General features: G+C 44.8%; 1 protein-coding gene across 1 annotated transcript in view; it reads right to left on the minus strand.

Annotated features, from left to right (window-relative positions):
• The window catches only part of GNA12 (G protein subunit alpha 12), a 40,572-nt gene extending 30,130 nt beyond the window's left edge, over positions 1–10,442 (minus strand). The window contains exon 1 of the mRNA XM_059862223.1: positions 9,961–10,442. Within this exon, the coding sequence (XP_059718206.1) occupies positions 9,961–10,281 (321 nt within the window). The 5' untranslated portion in view covers positions 10,282–10,442. The remainder of the gene's footprint in view (positions 1–9,960) is intronic.
• Positions 10,443–10,534: the final 92 nt, after the last annotated feature.

Raw genomic sequence — 10,534 nt, forward strand, 5'->3', positions numbered from 1 at the left:
TATCCCTTTATTAACAGAAGTCTTTCAATGGTTATTTGAAGGGCACTAGCAAACAGAAACATGAAAAACCCACTTATAAGGCTCTGTCACTGAATTGCAGATGCCTCCATGACATCTCACAGCTTCACACACTCCTGCAAACCATCCCTGGCACACACCCCATCTTGACTGCAACTGGAAGGCAGGGTCAGCTCCACACTATGCCCAGTTAAGAACCTGGGAGATTGTTCCAGAGGATTGTGGTGACTGAGACCAGCAGGACATGGTTATTTCTAGGTGCCTCATGCCAGGTTTGTCCCTGCTCAGTGAGAATTGTTGTGTATGAAATGGTTAATCAGCACTGTGTGTGGGACAGTGATCACCATCTCCCCAAGGGCCACCATGTCCCCAGCCACTCCCATCCCCCCGTGGGTCACCCTGTCCCCTCGCTGCCCTGCACAGAGCTCCCAGCCCAAGCAGCTCTGACCATTCTCCTGCCTGGGCCCTGCAGGATCTCCCCTGCCTCCAGCTCTGGGGCTGCTTTAACCCTTCTCCACCTCACAGCATCTCAAAGGAACGGCTGCAGGTCTGCACAATTCCTGCTTGGAATAAAAGTGTGCATTGCCCCACACTGCTGGTCTGACTTTGCCTGCTCCTGCTGGAGACACAGAGGTTCTCAAGAGGCTGTTTGTTGTTAGGGAAAGTTCCATTATTTGTGTAGAGAAAACCACAGAACAGTTTCAATCAAGGGTGCACAGACTGCTCCAGTCCTGGAATAGTCACTTATCTGCTGGCTGCTGCTTGCTGGAAACGCAGGTTTGACCCTCCCTGAGGTAAAAAAAGGAATGAAAGTTAGGTCCCACAGAGCCTGTGGGAGTGGATTAACCACTGTAAGGTCAGCCATGGGGAGCACATGACATCAGCATTGCTCTGACTGCTCCAGAGACAGATGTTGCCACCAAGTCCCATGAAGAGCCCAGACTGGGACAAAGTGATTCAGTAGTGGGACACCAGCATCAGCACTGACAAACAGACACACACTGCATGAAGGAAATAAAAACACAGGAGAGAAACTAGCAGGAGTGCTGTCCTATGCACACCCACAGCATCTCTCAAAATTTTTAGAACACGTCTGCTTCAACACGTGTCTCTGAAACACATCAGGAATGAAAGCTGCACATAATGAGCAAAATAATCAATGTTTCTTCCACCCAACTCTCAGCAGTTAAAAGTGTGACTCAGCAAAATCCCCAGTAAAGTGAATCTAAACTTAACACTTCTCCAACTTCACAAAACAGTTCCATAAATGCTATAAACAGATGTCAGAAAGATGAGGAGAAACAGAGAAATCACTAAATTTAGACCCTGTGTACTCCTTTTCTCACATCTCAGACTTACTGGTAACACTGTATTTTGCAAGCTCACTGAGCATTTGATAATCCCTGCCTCATTAATCTGCAGAGCAAGTCACCATAGGAAAGGTTTCCACTTACTGGAAATACAAGCAAGACACTTTTCCTACCCCTTTCCCCACAGTTTTTCTGATTTTCTGTGACTATAGAAAATGTCCATTCATTCTTTCATTCACAAGGCTGAACACCATCAATTATGATTCTGTTTTCAAATTTGGACTACAGAAAAAAAATGAAGCAACAAGTTTAGATAGGAAGTAAACTTCTGAACACTTCAACTGATTTAAAGCCTTTGTGCTGCAGTTAAAGCAGGACCCAGAATAAGCATAGATGGAAAGAATTAAAAGTCACAGATACGGATAGTGTCAGGGATTAGAAAATAGAAAACCAGCAGCGTAATGGAAGCACCAGCTAGGGAGGATAAAACAGGAAATTCTCTGTTCCATTCCTTTCTTAATAATTTTTAATATATGCAAGTCACTGCATAAATCCATGGCATGCACAAAACCTGAATGGAATCAGGGTAGAAGAAAAAAAAAAAAGTTTTACAAGAGTGTGATGAGATTTACCTCATGAAGCAGCATATCTTATACAGAAAAAAATGCTAAGTATAGAAATCCATGGATTTGAAAAGACAGCCAAGGCGTAACACACAAGAAATCTAAAGAAATTACAAACCACTTGCAGAAAGGAATAGACAAAGACTATTTTTCTCCTTCCCCTTGCTAGACAAATATGAGTTATCAAACAGTTCAAACTCAAAACCTACACACCCCCAGCCAGCCAAATGCATTTACACAGGATGTTGGCCAAAAGCAGAAATGGACTCCAAAAGCCAGGAAGAAGAATAGATGGAAGCAAAGTCCAGAGAGGACTATTCGATTACATTCCAGATGCAAATCCTGGCTCGGGGAGTTTCCTAAACCAAAGGCTGCCAATAACTGGAAGAGCACACCAAAGGATCACATTGCCTTGTGCTCGTACCCCATTTTGGTTGTGGGTTGTTTTTTCATGTCACAGACAAAGGCTGAGCTCCTCAGCCTGACACAGCACAGCTGTTTGGAGCACGTTTGCTACTCACCAGCAGGAAGGTTTTATGAGCATTTACACAAATGCTCATTACTAAGACTGGCTCAAATACAGTTTTTCTCCTCTATTTTTGAAAGCATTCTAGCTTTGAAAAAAAATCCAGGTTCTCTTGTATTTTTAAATAATAATTAAATGAATTTGTGGGAATTATTAGAAAGGTTATCATGAACTAATGTCACTTGAAGCCAGAGATGTTTGCAGTATTTAAAAGGCAGCATGATTTAAGCACATCTTACATCTGTAGCTACACTGCTGCATAAAACACAACACTGACTTTTTAAGTTATTCATATGCTCCAGTACTTGAAGGATTCATTATCCCTAAAACCTCACACCCTTCACCAGATGGACCAACTCAGAGGCCAAGTGAACACCCCTCAGTTAAGCACCAAACATAAAATTGGCACAACAGGTTTGGGGAGCACTTGCTCAAAGGCAAGGCCAGGTTCTTCCACGCACACACCAGCAGTCAAGTGATCAAATAACTTCATTCAGTGTCTAGAGAAAACCTGCAAGTATAGAGTTTGTATACAAACAGAAGAGTCTCCTACAGTGCATTTTCTCAAATAATTTTAGAGAACTAGGACTGGGTAAGAGCACAGACAACAGAGTAACTGTTACACAGAGACACTACAGCAGTTACTTTTTACACTTTTACCATTGATACAGTGCTCAACCTCCAGCACTGCCCGAAATCTCTGGTATCCACATATCAGTTGTGGACCTTACTGTCCTGAGAGAAGTGCTGAGCACTGCCTGGGGACTGCCTGGGGACTCCAGGTCACAGATAACAGGCACTGCTGTCTTCTCCTACGGCTGCAAACCAGCAGGAACACGGCAGGCACAGGGAGATTCCAGCCTGTTTCCTACTGTGCTTTTCCTCTCTGCTGCTGACAAGGAACTGGCAGAAGTCTGGGTATCTCATCTCACAGAGACCAATCTATATCAGAGCTGCTGCCAACAGGATTGCTCCCACCTCAGCCCACAGATATTCTTTGGAGCCAGAGGAACAATACAAGGTGATGAGGAACACAGGTCCAGCTGCACAGTTTTTAAAAATAAAGTTGTCAGTGTTAGCAAATATAATCATATGCACTGTTTGTAAATTGCTGTCTGAGCACTGCAGAGAAGGTGACCTACTACAAACACAGTGACAGCAAGACAATCAGATTTTTACAGCACACTATCATAAAAGCATTAACAGAGTTTTTCTTTGATCTATGTCCTTGAAGCATTGTGGCCAAGCAGCAGTAGAGAACCCAATGTCATTGAGGATAAGGTTCCACATAACACAACAGCCAAAAAATGAGGTACCATCAAAAGGGGCATCTTTCCTGGCAGTGGAGTTCTACCTCTTCTGTTTGATAGGTTTGCCATTTGCCTGAGCCCACAATCCAGGGAGCAAACACCACCAAGAACCTGGCTATTCATATAAAAAGTGATTACCACTGGCCACATCAGTTTGCTGTGAGGCAAGACACACACAAGGGTAGGGGTAGGAGCAGCACCAGTTGGCCCAGTTAGACAACAAAAAGGCTCCCCAGTTCTGCATGTCCTTTCAGCACTCACATGTTCCAGTACCACCCAGGTGAGAGCAGGGTAAACAGCAGAGATGACCTGCCTTCCAGGCCAGCATACAAATACAACATGGCAACAAAGGGGAGGTGTCATTTACCTAGTCCACAGGAACACAAATATTAAAAAACATTTGGATTAGCCACCGAGTCTCTGGATTGGGAGCAGCAGTGATGTCTGCTTGTCTGGAAGCTCTGAAAAGAGTCCTTGTCTCTGAGTGAACCCAGCGAAATGACGATGAATGCAGCAGAAGGAAAATACTCCCTGCAAACCTTACTTGTAACTCAGCACAGAGTAGAGAGATGATGACCTCAGAGATGACGTTCAGGACCTCACAAAAAGTTCTCAGTTAATGCTTTCAGACTTGCATTAGCAGCTTTCTCCTTGCCCTGAGACCATCCCACCAATATCAGTTCACAGCTAGTTCATGCTTTCAATACAGGAGAGAGCATCTGCAGCTCCAGAGGTATCCCTGCCAGGCTCCCTCATGGATTCAGTACCCACACATGTGCTCAGACAGGGCTTTCAGTGCCAGCCTGGACCAGCTTCTGACCTTCGCCAGGCTGAAAAATCCCAGGCAAGGGGTGGAAACTCATTTGGAAAATCTGCAGCCTGCAATTCCTTTCAGCTTTTTCCTTGTTGGAATTTGCATTGAATTTACTTTTCCAGACAATGTAAACTAGAGCTTGCTCCGAAGTTTTCCTGTAAACACTTTTTACAGGACAACTTGCTAATTTTTTTTTTTTGCCAATATCATTTTCAAGCTAATTATAAAACTACATGTATAGTTAACCAAGTGAATAACTTGGGAGTAAGCTCCCAAATTTAGTCACTTCAGTGACTAAACTTTTGTCTGGAAGACATCAAAGTATGTGCCTGCAGTCTCCAGGGACTAAGTCATGTTCTGCAATACTAATGACTGCATCACAAGAGCATTGTGAGCTCCATTTTGGAGCTACTATGAATATTTATCATTTACTACTGACCATTACTCCTCTTCCAGTATCTGCCATGATGAAGAGAGATTGCTGTCTCCCAGCCAAACCAAGAGACACCCCAAATGCAAAGGGACCACCAGAGTTGATGGAATTTACATTTAAGACATAGAAAATACACCAGCTGGAAGTTAGTAAGAGATTCATTGATGAAATGAACCTGGAGCAACAAGATCAGCAAGACTCATCAGGGTTTTTTGCCTTTCTACATAACTAGTGAATATTATTTTTCCTTAAAAAAAAAAAGCTCAGAGTAAAGATAATCAGAATTAAAAGACTGTTCTAGTACAGAACTTTGGCACTTCTCTATTGAATTTCAAGATTCTAATTAGCCACAGTTCCTGTAGTCTCCTTGTCATTCCTCTGACAAGAAGCTGTTCCAGCAGAAAGGAGACTGACACTGTCCTGAGACCAGCTACTCAAACAGCTGGATCCCAGCTCGGAAGCAACAGATGGAGTGTGACCATCATCACCTCCTAATGGCTTTCCAAACTCATTTGCATGTAAACCCAGGGAAGTGTGGAGTTCAATTTAAAGAGTAACTGGGGTTTACCTGCTGTATTTCCCCTGAGCTTGTAGGCCACTGAAAGAAACATGCTTACATTATAAACGAGCAGTAACTTGGTCACTTGCAAGTGTAGCTCAAAAACAAACTGAGGAGCTACACATACCAGAGTCTGTATCTGCACCTGGCTGCAACTTGAAAGTTGCAAAAGAGTTTTCTTGGTTTGTTTGTTGATGACAGGAGGTACAACCAACTCACTTCAGCCACCATAAATACAATTTAGGTACATTCAAGGTACACAGAGTCCCAGCAGCAGTCCAGGTTTAGTATTAATTGCAGAAGTCTAAAGTTCTTAAAGCTGCCTTCAGCACAAGCCACTTATTTTGCTTAACTGCCACTCATATTCCTGCTATCAAGGAGAAATGCTCTCAGGTATCCCCTCGAGTACTGCAGCTGCACTCAAAAGTCCCAAAGGACTGTTCCTCAAAGATTTTACTTGTTCAGAATCTTTCCCTGTTTTTTCCCCACTCAAAGCTCACAAACGATCACACAATTTCCTGTGTAGTCTTTCCCTCTGCAATTTCAGGCTTTTCAATTCCTTAGTCAATCATTACACTTCAGGCCACAAACAAAAAGAAAACACTCATGGATGTACTGAAACCTTGAGCTGGCATTTCCATTCTCAACAGGAAAACTAACATTACCAAAAGAGCTCAACAGATTATACTTCAGGCTTCTAAAAGCTGAACTTTTTCTCTCTTCAGATCAAAATCTCCTAAACAAGCTGGTGCAAGTACCACTCTGGTGCTTGTAGATTGCTGTAATTATTTTCTTATGCAACTAAACCGGGTTTTTTTAAGCAGCATGATATTCACATACTTGAAACAAAAAAACATTTAGACAAGGAACATCAGAGTTGTGACCCGTTGAGTGTCTGAGCTCTTCAACTTTTATCAAAGGAAGCAAATAGAGTAGCAAGGCCAACCCATCTGTTTTGGATGGAAGGCATCAAAAAATTCCTGTAGCTACAGTTGAAAAGCATCAAAATACTCTGTAATGCCACCATGCATTGCTTAGATTTGAAACTTAAGGTACGTGACAGGTTTCCAACGTAGCCAGGAGTCACCTTAAAACTCAGGCCTCGGCAGCCAGACAGCCCTGTCCTGTGCACTTTCCTTTTCCAGGTGGGTGTGCTGAAGTCCTGAAGCCTGTGTACTCATACCAGAGCATTAACACTACTGCTTTTCACTCCAATCATCAAAAAGTTCCAAAAAGTTACTTTGAAACTTAGCCTCGATTAACAAGCAAAACCCGAGTTAACCGATGACTATTTACCTTAAACCAAAGCTAAACTCCTGTATTTGAATACCATCCCACAAATGCCAGAAAAAGCTAGCAAGGCCCTGAACCATCACCTGTACTAAATGGAAAAGTAAATTCTGTATCATAGGTTTATTTTGCTTCAGCATTTTGTTTCTGACTAGGGTTTCCCCAAAATGGGAGATGAGAACCAGAGAGAACAGGGTAAGCAAAGAACTCAGCATTAAGAAGATATCAGAAAGGCAAGAAGGTGAAAACTCAAAACAAAGTGGAAGCTGACACTAAAGTAATTTCATACTTAGAGTGTTACTTTCAGAGAGGTTTCACATTGTGCTCTCTGAAGCAGTTTCTTCATTCTCCAGAAGCTGTACAGTTGCCTAAACACTACTGCAAGAAGCATTTGAGAAATATCCAGCACTGTTACAAGAGTAGGAAAGCTCCTCCTTCAGAGAGGAGTTTAGTCATGGCTGGAAAATGAAAATTGACCATTTAATCCCAGAGATTTACACTGCATTTCTAACTCAGATCTCAGTGCTGCAGAAGCTTAGGAGGACCATTGTCTGACCATGCTGAGGACCATGTGGAAAAACGGGCTAAGGTTGCTGCAGCTGTACTTGACAATGTCACACAGATTTAAATGCTATTTGATAGGATCATTTCCACTTCACATTGTCCACATACAGTACTAAAAATTCATCTGAGATCTTTTCTTGCCAGTTAAACACATGGGGATCTTGGCTTCATTGAGTCTTAGCCAGTGATCATTGAACTTCCTGAAAAAGTGAAAAGGACCTGTACTCTAAACACTCTGTTACAGAAAGAGCAGTAATCATGTGCACTTGACAATTTACACTGTCAAAGAAGCTAAATAAGTTTACTTTAAACACTGGATGTTTATCCATGTTTAATGCAAGAGAGTATTACACAATTACCCTGAAATAAAAGTATTGACAGACAATCACTCTGTTTTGAAAGCCATTATTCTGTCCTGCTGTTTGATTTCTTCCTGATGATTATGGCAGAATATCAAGGGGTTTTCAGATTTCTTTCTGATGAGCAAAAATGCAAACAAAACATCTACTGACTTCCCACCAGAAAACTCTTTTAGCTCTCCTTGTTTGCTCTTCCTCCTTCTGCCTACTTTTTCCAGAGTGACGATTCCCAAGCATTCCCCAAAAACATATGGGGGAGTATAAATCGTATTACTGTACACAAGGGCCACCTGTGTTATCTGGAGAAGCAAGGGAAAGAAGAGTCTGACATGTACCCAAAGGAGAACCCCAGCCTAACCTTAACACTCCCAAATCACCATCTGCAAGGCCAAAAGGGCAATCAATCTGCTGAACCATATTAACCCACTTTAAAGCTACTTCCAAATTTTATTTTCAGGATCAGAAGAGTTTAAAAGGTTCAACTGACATCGTCCAAGAAGTGCTGTTAACTATCAGAACACCTGACTGCTATCTCGAGGACCAGGATTCTACTTTGAATTCTGCAAATCTACCCAGAGCCATCCAGCAAACAAGTGTTTCAAGTGTGTGACTCTGCCTCCCCTACTACAAGTAGGAGACACTTTTCTTTCCAAAGCACACCAAGTTCTACTGCTGAAAGCTCTACACCTTCTGCATACATAAAATATTACATCATTTTACCATAACTGCTACTGCTTAGACAACTTAAAGAGGAAGGAGTCTCAGATTTTTCCATTTTCACAAACTGCTTCCCTAAAAGCTTCTCCTACTACTTGAAATTAGCAGCAGCAAAAAATAAATCACTGGCAGGACCACAATAAGCATTAAGACCTAGAATAAGGCTCCTTATTTCTAGGCATATAGATTTAAAAAATCATAACACTCTCTTTGCTCACATAACTACAATCAGAGAGAAGCTTCTGAATTTCAACTTTCTTGCAGTTAATGGGCTCCAGCCTGAAAATGGACAAAAAAAAGGAAAAGAAAATTAGGCAACAATTTTCCTGTTCATTAACAGAAGTGAAAGCCCTTTATGGAATAGCAGCATTCTTAAAAACAAGAGTCATTGTATGCATGCACTTATTAAGTGCACATAAAGCTTCTATTTAAACACAAATCTGGAAACTCAAAAGTAACTCGTTATCTTTAACTTGCACAGTTCCCTTTCCTTTAACTTTCTATGAAATCTCACAAAGCCTCCCAAATCCATGCCCACAAAAGAATGGTGACGGTCCTACAGAAAAATACAGGCAGGAAAGCAGCATTTCTTTTAGGGAAAGATTATGAAGATGAAGAGAGAAACACTCCTGAGCGAGCTTTTTATGTATCTCCAGGTATTTTCTAAAATGTGATCGCTTCTACCTGCACAGGGCATCAAGGCTTAGATCCCTGAAAGGAACAGTATTTGTCAAGGTTGCTTTTCCCTAGTTAGGGAAATACTGGTCTGTAGACCAAAGGCTCTACCAGCAGCTTTACAGTCTCCAGTCAATAGAGAAACATGCTGCCAGCACTATAAAACCTGCACACACACTGAAAGAAAACTTTCCTGCAAAGGCACCAAACCAGAGTTATTTCCATTTCAGCTCCAGGTTTGGGAACACCCCACACTGCCCAACTCGGCGGGCCTACACTCCTGCATTTCTGAAAATGCACCAAGTGACGACCACTCGCAGCCATAACATCTGCACGAGGAGCCCTTTCTTGTCCCATCTCGAGGTGCACAGACTGGGATATTCTGCAAAAGCAGAGAAATTCCTCCTCATTTCTTCAAACCTTGAAGTTTCTCCAATTCCGACTTCGAGGATGCTCTCATAATGTTTTTTCCAGAAGGCAGGCCACACCTATATCCTCTTCCCTCTGCGTTTCCACAAAGCTTTTCTCAATCCTCTTTGCAGGGAAATTTCCTTTGAGCCTTTTTCACGGAAGCCTTCAGCCGGGAAACGCCGGAACCCACCCCCATTCCCCGGGCCCCCGCAGCCCAGAGGTGCCCGCCCTCCCAAACACCTGCACCGAGCCCCCTTTCCCGACGGCGACTCCGGGCACGGCCCGAGCTCCCGGCACTGCGGGATGTGCCGGCGCCGGCCTCCAACCCCCCTCCCCTCCGCCGCCCCTCACCTTGAGGATGTTCTCGTAGATGGTGGCCCGGAACTCCAGCAGCGCCTTCTGGTCGAACTCGCGGCCGTGGATGATCCGCATCTGCTTGAGGAAGGTGGACTTGCCGCTCTCGCCGGCGCCCAGCAGCAGGATCTTGACGAGGCGGCGCACGGCGCGCCGCTCCCGGGCCAGCATCGCGTCGATCTCCCGGCTGCGCCGCCGCGCCTCCCGCTCGGCATCGCGGCTCCGCTCCTTGCCGTCCCTCCGCGGCTGCTCCCCGGCGCGGCCCGCGGCCTCGGCCGGCAGCAGGCAGCGGCTCAGGGTGCGCACCACGCCGGACATGGCGGCGGCGGCCCGGCCGGAGCGCTCACAACGCCGCCGCCGAGACCCCGAGCTCCGCCAGCATCGGGCGGAGGCCGCCGAGACGCTGCGACCGGGAGGAGGAGCAGCCGCAGCCGGGGGCTACGGGCCGGGACCGCCCATTCCTCGCTCCGGCTCGGCGGAGGGAGGGAGCGGCCGGCCGGGGGAGGGGTACGGGCGGCGGGGCGCGGCCCGCAGGCCCTGCCCGGGGAGGGGGCGCGGCCGCTCCGAGGGG

The sequence above is a fragment of the Haemorhous mexicanus genome, chromosome 17 (genome assembly GCF_027477595.1).
Source record: "Haemorhous mexicanus isolate bHaeMex1 chromosome 17, bHaeMex1.pri, whole genome shotgun sequence".
Classification (NCBI taxonomy): domain Eukaryota; kingdom Metazoa; phylum Chordata; class Aves; order Passeriformes; family Fringillidae; genus Haemorhous; species Haemorhous mexicanus.